At 36.5% G+C, this 13,616-nt stretch overlaps 1 protein-coding gene across 4 annotated transcripts in view; it reads left to right on the forward strand.

Annotated features, from left to right (window-relative positions):
• The window catches only part of XPO7 (exportin 7), a 77,472-nt gene that overhangs the window by 36,023 nt on the left and 27,833 nt on the right, over positions 1-13,616 (forward strand). Inside the window, exons 1-6 of one of the 4 annotated variants that reach the window (XM_019744657.3) lie at positions 5,585-5,712; positions 6,217-6,363; positions 8,606-8,699; positions 9,250-9,416; positions 10,655-10,747; positions 13,142-13,246. In XM_019744657.3, coding sequence (XP_019600216.1) covers positions 5,692-5,712; positions 6,217-6,363; positions 8,606-8,699; positions 9,250-9,416; positions 10,655-10,747; positions 13,142-13,246 — 627 coding nt within the window. In that variant the 5' untranslated portion in view covers positions 5,585-5,691. Of the gene's footprint in view, positions 1-5,584; positions 5,713-6,216; positions 6,364-8,605; positions 8,700-9,249; positions 9,417-10,654; positions 10,748-13,141; positions 13,247-13,616 lie in introns of those variants that run through there. The other 3 variants (XM_019744658.3, XM_074338272.2, XM_074338273.2) reach the window with 3 other exon arrangements.

Genomic DNA, 13,616 nt, shown 5'->3' on the forward strand with positions numbered 1-13,616 from the left:
AGCTTACACTGCAGCCTTCATTCCTTGGCACCACTAGTGACCATGAGAAAGAAGGAACTACAACCAGTTTCTAGTGACATGTTAAATGAAAACTCTTGAGTTACATTTATAAGTCAATAAACCATTAAGGGACCAGGCATGGTTAGTCTGGCTGTTTATGTCATGAAATGGTTTGTTTATGTGTGTTTTAGCTGCATATTACCCACAATGCAAAATCATATGTGTTTATTACAAGTTAGAATTGATTAGTATTTTGAAGTTGAGTGTAGAATTTTGCAGTCTCATATGTTAGCAGACTAGCCATCCTTATCTAATGCATGCAAGGCTCTGGCGTAGCAGTATCACTTGCCAAAAATACGTATTTTATCTTGTTTTACGGCAATAGACATTACACAGCATCTGCAACCAAAAAGCTTTACTCACCCTCTTAGTGCTCTGAGCATGTCCCTAACGGCATCCAAAAGTCTTACTTTATTTATTTACTGAGAAAATAATGGGAGTTACGGTCTTAAAAGCATGAATTGATGTAAAACGAAAACATTCTAAATCTAAAGTGCAGTTTGTTGCTTATTGATGAACTTCTTTTCCATTAGTATCAGAAAGAAGTAGATGAGAGGAAATACCCAGAGAATTGAGAGAACTGTGGCATTCATCCATCTTTTTTAAAACCTTCGTATTGAAGTATAACATACAGAAAAATACAGAAATTTTAAATGTACAATTCAGTGGATTTTCTCCAAGTCAACATGCCTGTGTAACCAGCATGCAGATTAAGAAATGAAACACTCATACTACTATTGAGGGATATTTGGCTTTCTGTTTGGGAACTGTTACATTTAGTGCTGCCATGAATATTCTTGTACATGTGTTTTTAGTGAATTTAGCACACATCTCTGCTGGGGATGTACCTGGGAGTGGAATAGCTGGGGTCCCTGTCTTTTCACAGGGTCCATATGTTTAGCTTTCATAGATAACTGCTGGTTTCCCAAAGTGTTGGAACCAACTCAGGCTCCACAAGCAGTGTGTGAGTGACAGTTGTTTCACATTCTAACCAAGGCTTGATCTTGGCTTTTCCGTTTTAGTCATTCTAATGAACATCTCATTGTGGTTTCCATTTACATTTCCTAATGAGTATTGAGGTGGGGCACCTGTCATTTGTTTGTTAGCCATTTGGATGTCCTCTTTTAAAGTCCAGATTCAAGTCTTCTGCACACTGGCTTTGTAAACTTTTGTCTTAACTTTTAAAAATAAATAGTTTGCATATGTTAACATCCTCATTCAGAGAGCCAGCTACTTCCCTTCCTTGTCTCCACTGCAGTAGGTAACATATGTATAAAACCAAAATGGCTTTGGCCTACAAGATGGCCTTCTAGAGAACTTTATAAACGAGGAAACCTTGCATGGAATGTTCTTTTCAGGCCATTTAAACTATCGGCATTTATTATTGGTAAGAAAGAACAAAATAAAAGGAGTAATAAACACAGACATACTTTTGAGAAGTTTAACCTTTAGCCTTTTGCCTTTTTGGTTTTATGAATTTGTTTTATGAATTTTTATTGGAAACAGAACCAGCTGTTAATTAGTAATACGTTACTAATTAGAAGAGTAATTTAGAAAAGAACAGTAGCTTAAATTTTACCTATCTCTACAACTGTTGGGGTTTATTTTCCTGTTTATAAGTAACATGGTTGTGGTCAAAAATTCAAAAGTTATGGAAATATATATAACAGAAATTCAAAGTCTCCGGTAATCTCACCTCCAGAGATAATTGGTTTGTTTTCATCCAGATTTTCTCATATGAATTTGCTAACATATATCAGAAATGCCATACTCTACACACTGTCTTGTCACTTGTTTGTTTGTTTCTTAACCTCACAGTAATTATTGTTACTGAATTTTTAGGAGTTTTTAAAAGTAGTATCTGTGGTAGTTTTTAAAAGTTCATTGACAATAAGAATGTCTTATTCAATACATAAAAAATAAAATGTAATTAGCATATCAGTTTTATTAACCTTACTTACAGATCTTTAAAAATGGTTCATTTTCTGGCAGGTTCAGTGTGCATCTTTTAATTTGCTTAACACAGTGTTTGCCTGGTACACAGAAAAATTCCAACTGTGGAAGATCTAAGTTAATGGAGTTTATGACCAGGTTAAAAGTGGCTTGACTTTTTTCAGCAATTCTTTCCATATTTAAGGCATCCTAGTCGTGAAAATTCAGCTACTAAATTGGTAATTAATTCTACTCTGTACTCTTCATGAGAACTTCTGGGTTGAGCCTGCCTTTACTTTGTAATGTGGTGATGGCTTCTGATCATTTCCGGTGGTTCAGTGCCTATAGAGCAGCTGCAGATCTGACTAGTCAACCAAGGGTTATGCTTGTTTTCTAGTTCAGTGCTCAGCATTATTGGGAATGTCATCAAATCCCTCCTATAAGCAAGTTAGTCTCCGATTGGAAAGCTCCAAGTAAATTGTTTTTAAGCAGTGAGACTAATTTAAAAGTATATACTGTCAGGCTTTTTCAAGGCACATTTTGCAAATTAATGAAAATAAGTTCCAAGGTATTCTGCTTTGTGGAGTAATATAACATCTAACATGCAGACAAAAATCTTTATTTTCCTCTAATCCAGAGGCAACTCTTCGGATAAATTATTATATTCTGAGGTCCATAGTCTCAACTGGTGGTGGCACCTTATGTTGAAAAGAGAATAATTGAGCTGCGTTTTCTCTATCTAGGTTTAAAGGACTGTATAAAATAATGTTGTTGCTAAACATTAAAGAAGATACATTCTTTTAATACCTTCATTGTGACTATTGTTCACGAAATCAGTGTGGTCTAGTTTGGGGTGTTTGATTGCCTTGAGTTTCCTATACTAAAGTAGTACTTTGTTAGTTGAAGAGAGCCTTCCAGTTCTCTGAAGTATTTCACCCAAATGTGCTTTTCTGTTGCGGGGGGACCAGGTAGAAGCTTTTCTATGGATTATAGTTTTGGCAATCTCAGGGATAGAAAAGAGACATTCTTCTCTGGAGGCTTCTGTGTGACTAAACTAGCGTCACGTGATAACCATCCTTAATAAGAACTGGTGAATGGGAGGTTTCATACATGCTGGGGTGTGTTATTGCTACCCTAAATGTGAAATACTTGTTTTAATAGCTAATCAGATAATTGTAGGATAAATATTTTATTCAAGGTCCAGAAAAAGGTGATTGAAAATCATCTAAGTATTAAATATGCTTTGGGAACACAAGGATCCAAAAAGAACGTAATGTAAATGTCTCAGCCTCTCTACTTCTATGGGGAGTATGGGCAACGCAAATGAAATTACTCTTAACCCTGTAGTTATTAGATGTTTCTACTAATTGTTTGGGCAAACAAATTGTTTCATATTTGTTCTTCTGGAAACAAAGAAATAGAGCTCTAGTTCTTCAAACTGTTTGTGTAAATGGTCCAATTACTTTTTTGTTTTTTAAGCAGTCTTGTTTCCTGAGCTGAGAACTCATTAGCAGACTTACCCTGCATATGTTTTCGTCTGCTGAATTAAAGCAAATCAGAACAAAACAACAACAAGAAGAGCTCACCATAACCTGCATGTCGGTTTTGAGCAGTAAGGAGCTGCTGGGGACAGATGCTTAGCCGTTGTCACGTGAACAGCTCCGTTGTAATCAACATAAACCAGAGTTGCACCAGGGGCGCTACAGGGACTGACTGATCAGATTTTAAGGGGCGCCACTGTACCTTAAGCAGCTTGACTGTTCAGGGAGAGTCTGTTCAGGATACTGGAAAGCACCAAGTGTGTGGTGGTGGCTGCGTGAGGCTGTGAGGCCCTCATAACCCAACATCAGATTTCACAGCCGTCTTTCTATTTGATTTAGGGTGTCTTTCTGTCGGTGTCTTCTGTGTTGCCTATTTTTTAAATAATTTGTACCCTTTCTTTTAAATGACTCATTTTATTGGGGACGGGACGGGGGCGGGGGGAGGGTATGCAGAACTTGCCTGCTAGGTTGAACCAAAACCTTGTGAAGGAGATTTAATCCCTTGCTTAGGAATGTGGGGATTTATAATTAAACCGATTCATTTCTTATTAGGATCTTGGGCCAATATGGGCAAGGAAATCACCGACTTTCACATGTATTTTTATGGACTATATGCAATTAATTAGCCTTACCCTCTATTCCTTGTGTTTCTAAGCTGTGTGAAAAAAATCCAGGTACCACTTATAGAACTCATTACTTGAGATGTGCTTTAGTGCAGTTTTCTCTGTGCTTTTGAATTGCAGAAGGTATTACGTGGAAGTCAGAAAGGCATCAATTAAACATAGCCTAAGCAACCCCAATGTGTTGTGAAGGGTTGCTTGTTTATTTTGTTTTGGAGTGTGGGGTTGTGTTTGTTCTTGCAGGGAGTGGGGGCTCTCTGCAGGGAGACTGATGATCTTAGAGTGTCAGTATTTTTCTTTCTTGTTTCCTTTGGGTTAATTTTTTTTTTTCTTTAAAGTTTATTGGGGTGACAAATTAATTATATATTTTTTTAATTTATTCGGGTGACAATTGTTAGTAAAATTACATAGATTTCAGGTGTACAATTCTGTATTACATCATCTATAAATCCCACTGTGTGTTCACCACCCAGAGTCAGTTCTCCTTCCATCACCATATATTTGATCCCCCTTACTCTCATCTCCCACCCTCCACCCGCCTTACCCTCTGGTAACCACTAAACTATTGTCTGTGTCTATGAGTTTTTGTTTCTCATTTGTTTGTCTTGTTCTTTTGTTGTTTTTGGTTTATATACCACATATCAGTGAGATCATATGGTTCTCTGCTTTTTCTGTCTGACTTATTTCGCTCAGCATTACTCTCTCAAGATCCATCCATGTTGTCACAAATGGTCCTATTTCGTCTTTTCTTACCGCCGAATAGTATTCTTTATCCATTCATTTATCGAAGGACATTTTGGTTGTTTCCATGTCTTGGCCACCGTAAACAAAGCTGCAATGAACATTGGAGCACACGTGTCTTTATGTATAAATGTTTTCAGATTTTTTGGGTAGATACCTTTGGGTTAATGTTTGAAATGTATTAATCATGTTGAGTAAAATAGGTATCCTGCCCGTAAGGGCTTTCCTGCTTAGTCGAAAAGCTCTGATTTATAAAGTCACAGCACGATGAAATAAAGTGATAATAAAAGCCTTGAGCGTCTGTTCAATATATTTTAGGCTATTTACCCAGGTTGGTTTATTTAATTATTATTGTTATTTTTGTTCATGTCAGAATTGTCATTTCTAGTAGGATCCCTCAAACTACTTAAACCAAATTTTGCTTACTACTGTAGAAAATAGGCACAGATTATTTCTTAAAGTCCAAACCATTCCTTTAAAGACTAACAGATATTTGCTATCCTCTCCCGTTAGTGAAAGGTGATAGTTAAGTCAACTCTTACTAGTTCCTTCCTCTTTGCTTTTAGTGAACGTAGATTTGCATCCCTTTGGGTTTTGACCAAAGCACACACCCATCCCCTTCCTGCCTCCCTGGAACTGGTTCAAGATTTGGAGAGAAGGGTTTGTTTGGGGGCGTTTCCCTTGTCTTATCTCTGTGAGCATATGCTAGGGTTGCATTTATTTTGACCGTTCCATTTTATATTTGGAACTGAAGCAAGAGTTTAAAGTATGACAGAAGAGTCTGCTGAACTTCAGCCATGAGGGACCCAGGGAGGAAGGTGCGTACATGCATTCTGAAGCTTTCTCGTAGAAGTTGGCCATCTTTATGCATACACATAATTGTGAGCTAATAACTACTATGCAAAGGGAAGATATTTAAAACTGTGAAGATATATGTGACACCTATAGTGTGTGTTTATGTGCTTAATTTTACAGCAGTGCCTCTAGTATTCATAATTTTGGGGAGGAAGTAACTTCTGAATTTTCATTTGAAAACCTTTTGGAAAAGCTTAAGACAAGTGTTTTCAAGGGAAAAATGTATCATTTGTGATTGATCTTTAAGGAAGTGTATAGATATTTTAGGCATTCTATCATTTAGCCTTCTAAAGTAGCAAAAAAGAGCAATAAATGGATATTATTAGATAAGGTCACCTGGCTTCTCCTCAGAGTTAAGAAGCAGGTCTCTCATTGATTATCATTTATCTTTGTTCTGTAATTTCTAGCACAGTGCCTTGCGTATATAATAGGATGTACTGATTTCTTTCTTGACTGATCTTTTCTAGAGCCTGGCACAGCTAGAGAATCTGTGCAAACAGCTGTATGAAACCACAGATACAACCACTCGACTCCAGGCAGAGAAAGCCTTGGTTGAATTCACCAACAGCCCTGATTGCCTGAGCAAGTGCCAGCTACTCCTTGAAAGAGGAAGTGTACGTAAGATTTGAAAAATCCTAAAGGATAACAGTGGTTTAAGAAAATATATTCTGGTTCTAAGTTTAGAGGTGCAGTGGGACAGCTTCTGTTCCTTGATTCTTCTAGCTGCCTCTGCCTTCTTATTTTTACTTTTAAAAAGCACCGTATCTGCCAGGTTGGCAAAAAACAAAGGCTATGCAGCCTCATCAGGAAAATCTCATGGAACATATATTTTTGTCCTGTCATTTTTCATCTTGAATCAAATTTCTGGGACTCCTTTGCTATTGTTTACTCTTAAGTACTACCTTATATCCTTTACAAAGGAGACAGGGCGGTACATAAATGAATTTTCTTGTTCACCTTACAAGATCCCCAGTCCTCTCTGTTTTTCCTCCTTTGTACCACAGCTGTTTCTTACTGCCTTAGAAGTATAGGGGGAAAATAGTCTTGACAATGAAAATAACTGGAAGTTACAGTTTTAAAAAATAAAATTAGAGCCTCTTCAAGGTAAAAATTGCAATGCAATGATCAAAATAATGCTTTTAATGAGACATTTGATTAAATTAATGTTTTTGGCAAGACGGAGGTCTTAGGAAGGGTGAGAATCCAACCAGGTGGTCATGAAAGAGCGCTGAGAGAGTCAGAATGCCAATCAGACTAGCACCTAGCACGATACTTAAGACTGGAAGGAAATGGGAAAAGAATGAAAGCAACTAACTTGTTGCGAGGGTGGAATTCTAGATGATTTCGTTTTTGAATTTTCATTAGCAGTGTTACAGTATTATGCAGTAAATAGAACAAATTACAGTTGTCTAAAAATTATCCTTTAGTAGCTGGGGAAGCTAACTCTTTCTCCAAGCACCTGAAGGTTGCAGAGTCATGGTTAGAGATTACTTAGTGCTCTGTTCTGTTTTCACATGTGGTATTTTGTGTGTTTCTTTTCAATCACCGGATCTGAGGATTGATTCACTTAGATTTGTGCTATGGGAGATGCCCAGCTGGCTCTTTCAGTGTCATCTCTGACACTGTGTGACCTGCAGACCCTCCTGCTGGCAGTCAGCAGGCTGGAATAACAGAGGATCGGTATAATACTAAAAACAATTATAGTGGATCTTTCTGTTTGATCTCTATTGACTTCTCAGTGACTTAGCAGATTTATTGGAATTTATTGGTAAAGACCGTTTACATGTTATATAGTGTATAGTTACAGTTAATACACTATATTCTATAATTATAGTAGCCCCTCTTGGATTATTAGTGATTTGACACATGTGCTCTAATCAGCTTAAACATGTTCAGGGGTGTAGAAAAGAAATCACATCAAGTCACTTTTTTTTTTCTTAATGTTAAATTTTTTTATAACTGGTGGTATTATGTAATGCCTGTGGATAGCCTCCTGTCTTAAGGACTTTTAGTTTCACAGAAAATTATCCCTGACCCTTGATTAAATTATTTTAATGGTTGTGAATCTGTCCCTCCTCTATGACATAATATAGTCACATGGAGGAATGTGCACATGCCTCCCTCATACACATTATGATCAAATAGATAATTCAGATTCTGCATTAGGTTAAAATTCATTAAAATCCATACTTGAGAATATGATAATGCTGTTCCATTGCTATGGGCAATGGGTAATTTTTCTTTCTCATAAATAATTGTAATTAATTTACTGTAAAACTAGCATATACATTCCCCAAAGCGGTAGCTGATTGATGGCTGTGCTGATGAAAAGCTGTAACTTGGGGATTAACTGTACAGCATAATGTGATGCTTCCCTCTAAGACTTTTTTCCCCCTCCTTTCTAATATCATAGGAATATTTTGAGGTGACTTTGGGAATACTTTGAAGTGAAACTTTTTGAAATGTTACTATAACAAGGCTATTGACAGGAGATTTCTTGGTTTAAATGAAAGAAGAGATTTGTGTTCTAAAGATCTTAATACTTCCCCGAAAAGATCCCCTCTAGCCCCTGCCCCCTTGAAGTGATGCCGATTTCTGATACCTGTATTGGATTCAGTTTGATCCAGCCATTCATTTAATCCTGCCCCTTGTTCACGATTGAAATCAGCCAACTGAGCACATATGCAGTATGGGCCTCTTGTCCTTAGAATGATAGACCCTCTAAAATCCAGAGGATCAAGTATAGCAAAACTAATCTTTCTTAAATCCGAGCACAGATCTCCAAATAAAACACCTGATGACTGACTGACTCAGTAAAATTGAATTCTAAGTCGTCTCCCCAACCTCTCTTTGCAGTCGTCGTACTCCCAGTTGCTGGCAGCTACATGCCTTACAAAGCTTGTGTCACGCACAAACAACCCTCTACCATTGGAACAGCGAATAGATATCCGTAAGTAGAGAATTATCTGTTCTCTCTTAAAGAAATTAGTTTGTTTAGTGATGTGCTTAGTCATAGTTAAATTTATGTTGCTTGTTTGATAATGTTCTGAAATTGCTAAGCATACTGAAGATCTGGAATCCAGTTTTTTCCAGAATTTTGGGCTTAATAAAGTGAAGCAAGCCCACAATAATTACTTCTAGATAAAGCCTAAGTAACGCTTTTTGTTGTCAGAAGGTTTCTTTCATTCAGTCTTTGCTGCCACTAATAACCAAGACAACCATTGTTAAGGATTTTGCATTCTGTGCTGACTGTGTTAACCATGTAGGAGTAGCAGATTCAAGGCTGCCATGCTTCAGATTCTTCATTGTGACAAGTATAAAATTCGCAGTCGGAAAGCCTAATCTCAAATTCAAAGTCCCATTTCTCAGTAGCATGAAGGATTAAGGGAGTTTAGTGTTAATAGTGTAAATTTACCATTTCTTGGACAGTTAGTACATTTAAACATGTACACCCTTCCCTGGCAGAACGTTCTGTTATGTGGATTCTTTTTGTTTTATAGGGAACTATGTGCTCAACTACCTTGCCACTCGGCCAAAGTTGGCTACTTTCGTGACACAAGCATTAATTCAGTTATACGCCAGGATCACAAAACTGGGCTGGTTTGACTGTCAGAAGGATGACTATGTCTTCAGAAATGCAATCACAGATGTCACGAGGTTTTTACAGGTATGATGGATATGTTTGGTGTAATAGGAATGGGAGAAGCAACACGTATATACTTATATACTGTTATACTTTCTAAAAATCACACAAAATAGAATTATTTGGTACATTCTCTTCAGTTGTCTTTTTTACTGTTAATATGTCTTGGCTTTGCATGTTTACATGTCAGCACAGACAAACCCTACTTCATTCTTTCTAATGCCTGTATACTAGGTATTCCAATCTAAAATACCATAACTTAACTAACTAATCTCTTATAGGTGGGCATTTAGTTTGTTTCTATATTTTGACTGTTTTTAAATACTTCTGTGAATATCTGTGTGTGTATGGGTGTATGTGTGTCTTGTCATACTTTGAATAAGTGTGTTTATAGGGATTATTGGACTTATTCAAAGGGATATGTGTATTTTGGCTTTCAAAGGTACCGTGTTTCCCCGAAGATAAGACCTAGCCAGACAATCAGCTCTAATGCATGTTTTGGAGCAAAAATTAATATAAGACCCAATCTTATTTTGCTATAAGACCAGATATTATATAATCTAATATATAATATAATGTAATGTAATGTAATATAATATAATACTGGGTCTTACATTAATTTTTTTCTCCAAAAGACGCATTAGAGCTGATTGTCCGGCTAGGTCTTATTTTCTGAGAAATACGATATTTCCAAATCACCCTAAAAAAAGTTGCTTCCTCCAACAATTAAGAGTGCCTGTTTCTCTGTACCTGGGAATCTAACTTTTTTATTTTTCTAGCTTAATAGGAAAAAAAGTGGTATATCATCATTTGAGTTATGAATAAGACACATTTTTATATGTTAATTTACTAAAAAATTTTTTCTGTGAACTTCCTGTTTATATCTTATGTATATTTTTTTATCAGGTTCTTTGCCTTTTTCTTGTATACAGTTTCTTTGTAAATTATGTTACACATTCATTTGTTATTTATCTTAAATGTGTTTTGCCGCTTTCCCTTTTTATAATGTGTATGGTATGGTGCTTATGGGTGTATTTTTAAAATACTAAAGGTTTCCATTTTGCCAAAGTCAGATTTAGCAGTGTATGGCAGTTAGGTTTTAAGTCCTGCAAAGTATCAGTTTTAAACTACAATTCCTTACTACCTTGTCTTGGCAGTTTTAATAGCCACACATGATTCTGTCATTTCAAAAGTATGACTGCATTCCCAGTGCTGAAATCAAGCTGCACACACCCCCTGTCTGCCTTGTGTTTTTTCACCAGGATAGTGTTGAATACTGCATCATTGGGGTCACAATTTTATCTCAGCTAACCAATGAGATTAATCAAGTAAGTGCTACAGCCTTCCTCATTGAAGTAAGTGCCATATTTTTTCTTAGTATTGGTGTTTTCTGCTCTGTGTGGGATGATCGTTTTTGGCAGTTGTGTGCTTTTGCGGTAAGTGATTAATGCCCTTTTGAAACAAAATAGTTCCATTGGGTTTTCCTCTGTAAGTGCAGCCTATCTCACTCTTTTTGTCTTGGTCCCCTTCTGTCTCCAGAATATTTTATCCTCCCATCTCAGCTTACCTCACTGGTATTAATGTTCATTATTAGAGCTATGGTTGTAAGTCAAAACCTCAATGAAATAATTGCTTTGCTAATGAAAAAGAAGGAATCCAAGAAAAGGATCACAAAAGTGGAACCAGCATCGTTTGTGTGCCCTTTCTGCTGTATACATTAGTGTTCATAACCATTTAAAAATCAGTTTCCATATCCCATTATTAAAGATTTTGCTTGTAATATTTTCAGAATGCATAAAACGTCCTGCTAAGTACCAAATAAATAAGCATTTAAAAATCAGTTTCCATATCCCATTATTAAAGATTTTGCTTATAATCTTTTCAGAATGCATAAAACATTCTGCTAAACACCCAATAATTTTTTAAATAGTCATTGATGATACTACAGAGGAAACACCAGTGGCTTTCTTCTGCTCTGGCTATTATTTTTTCAGTCATTTACTTTTGTATCCAGCTAAAATTTTGTAATTACTGAACGGGCCAGTATGTTAGTTGTAACATCTCACATTTCAGTTGTCGGCTAATAATTACATTGGCATCACTGTTGCTATTGCTTATATCTATGCAGGCATTTTTATTAACCCTTAGGAATTTTGACTGAATAAGGACTGTTTGAAATGCACTTGCTTATAGCCTGTAAAATCGGGAGTCCATTCCGCGTTCCATCACCTGTGATCCCCATTGTGCTTGGTGATCATCAAAATACCAGCACTCACTGTTGGGTGATTACTGTGTGACAGGCACTGTTCTAAGCACTTTACTTGAATTAACTGATGTTATTCTCACTGTAGTCTTAGATAGGTACTGTGGTTGTCCCATTTTCCAGATAAGGAAACTGAGGCACATCAAGGTTAAGTAATGTGTCTAAGGCGTCACAGTTAGCCAGCAACAGTATCTGAATTTGAACCTACGTAATCTTGTACCAGAGCCTGTGCTCTTAATAACTTCTTATTTAACTACTGTTACCTTTGTAGTAAGAAAGCATGTGTTCACTAAGTACAGAGATTGTGGGGTTCGTGTTCTCCCTTTGAAGCGTGGCCCCACAAAATACATCCATGTTGATATAATAAAAAACTTCAAAATTTTACTTGTCTTTATTAAGAAAACAATAGAAATGTGTGTGACATGCTTAACATGTAATTATTCGCTGTATTATGATCAGAAAACACTATATATGATACATAAAATCTAATAATACCTTATTTATCGAACACAGTAACACTAAAGCTAGAATTGAGGAATATTTTGAACTTCTATGTAACTTAATTTTCTGGGGTTTTGTCAGGGCAGGGTGTCAGATTTAAATTAGAAAGTGTGTTTCTGTTACCATTCCTATTTGAACTTAGAAATAAAATCAAGGCGGGTCCATAACTTGGTTGTCAGAAATTTTGCTACATTCTTTAATGTACCAAAAGCAAAATGAGCTCACTCTTAGATGATTTGGTCAGTATATGAAAGAGATTTTAGCTTTCAGTTGGACTAAAAAGAACCTTTGACAACCTTGAAATTCCTTTATTCCACTTACTGAGTGCCTATTATGTGTCAGGAATAGAGGACATGCTAAAGAAGTAAAAGATTGTCCTTAACCACAAAAACCTTTAAAATGTGGCTGAAAAGACAAGAAGAGAGACTGACCCATACAACCATGTAATTAAAGTGTTCACTCCTGTGGTATAAACTCCATGTGGAAATAGGTTAGAGAAGGAACAGAGTGTTACAGGCTGTTGTCATTTATCTTAAGTTTGTGGCTGTTGGTTAATGACCGTTTTAGAAGTTCTGTAGTAGCCCTGAGTGGATTGTTTACCACAACCCAAGCCTTGCTACTGTCTGTTCTTGAAACTAAGCCACAGTGCAACAGAATATAGTAATTATTAGCAATATCTGCCAATAATTTGTTAAATTTGACGTAAGTGCAGAGGAAATTAAAACTTGGCAGTGGAGATATTTATCCCTTCTTCTGTCTTCCCTCTGTAAGCTCTAGAGACGTGATCCTGGCCAGCTGTTAGCAGCTTCTTGTCCTTTGCATCCTCTCCCTTTATATGATTTAGCAGTAATTTAAACGTTTAAAATGTATTTTGTATTTATGTTGCTTTTATTCGAAATCTTTCCAGTTTATTTGAAGTCTGCATGAAATTTTTTTTTCTTTGAAGTTAATTCTAAAACTTGCGTTGGTTTATTTTTCTGCACAGGCAGACACCACCCATCCTTTAACCAAGCACAGAAAAATAGCCTCTTCTTTCCGAGATTCATCATTATTTGATATCTTTACACTTTCCTGCAATTTACTAAAACAGGTGAGATTGTAAGTTGGGTCCTGCTTCCCACTTCCCTTTTGAAAGGATGAACATGAGTGGACACTTGTTAGATGTCAGCTCTTAACGGACCCCACGAGCACTTAAGCATCTCCTTAATCATTATCTCTTGCATAATACTTTTTTCTGAAATGGTGAAGAAACTTTTCAGACTGACCACTGGTGTTAGAGAAAGGATCATGATTTCCCCATTTCAGATCTGTTCCCCTAGGTGAATACTTAATCCATGTTCCTATCTTAAAGGAATCTAGAGTACCACAAAGTTTGAGATTTTGTTGTTTACTCCGTTTAGACCCACATAAAGCTTTCCTGTACGGAGTAAAAGCATGTTAGCTTTATAGCGTTCGGATTC

Source organism: Rhinolophus sinicus, chromosome 15 (genome assembly GCF_057876585.1).
Source record: "Rhinolophus sinicus isolate RSI-liver-muscle chromosome 15, RSI-T2T, whole genome shotgun sequence".
NCBI lineage: Eukaryota > Metazoa > Chordata > Mammalia > Chiroptera > Rhinolophidae > Rhinolophus > Rhinolophus sinicus.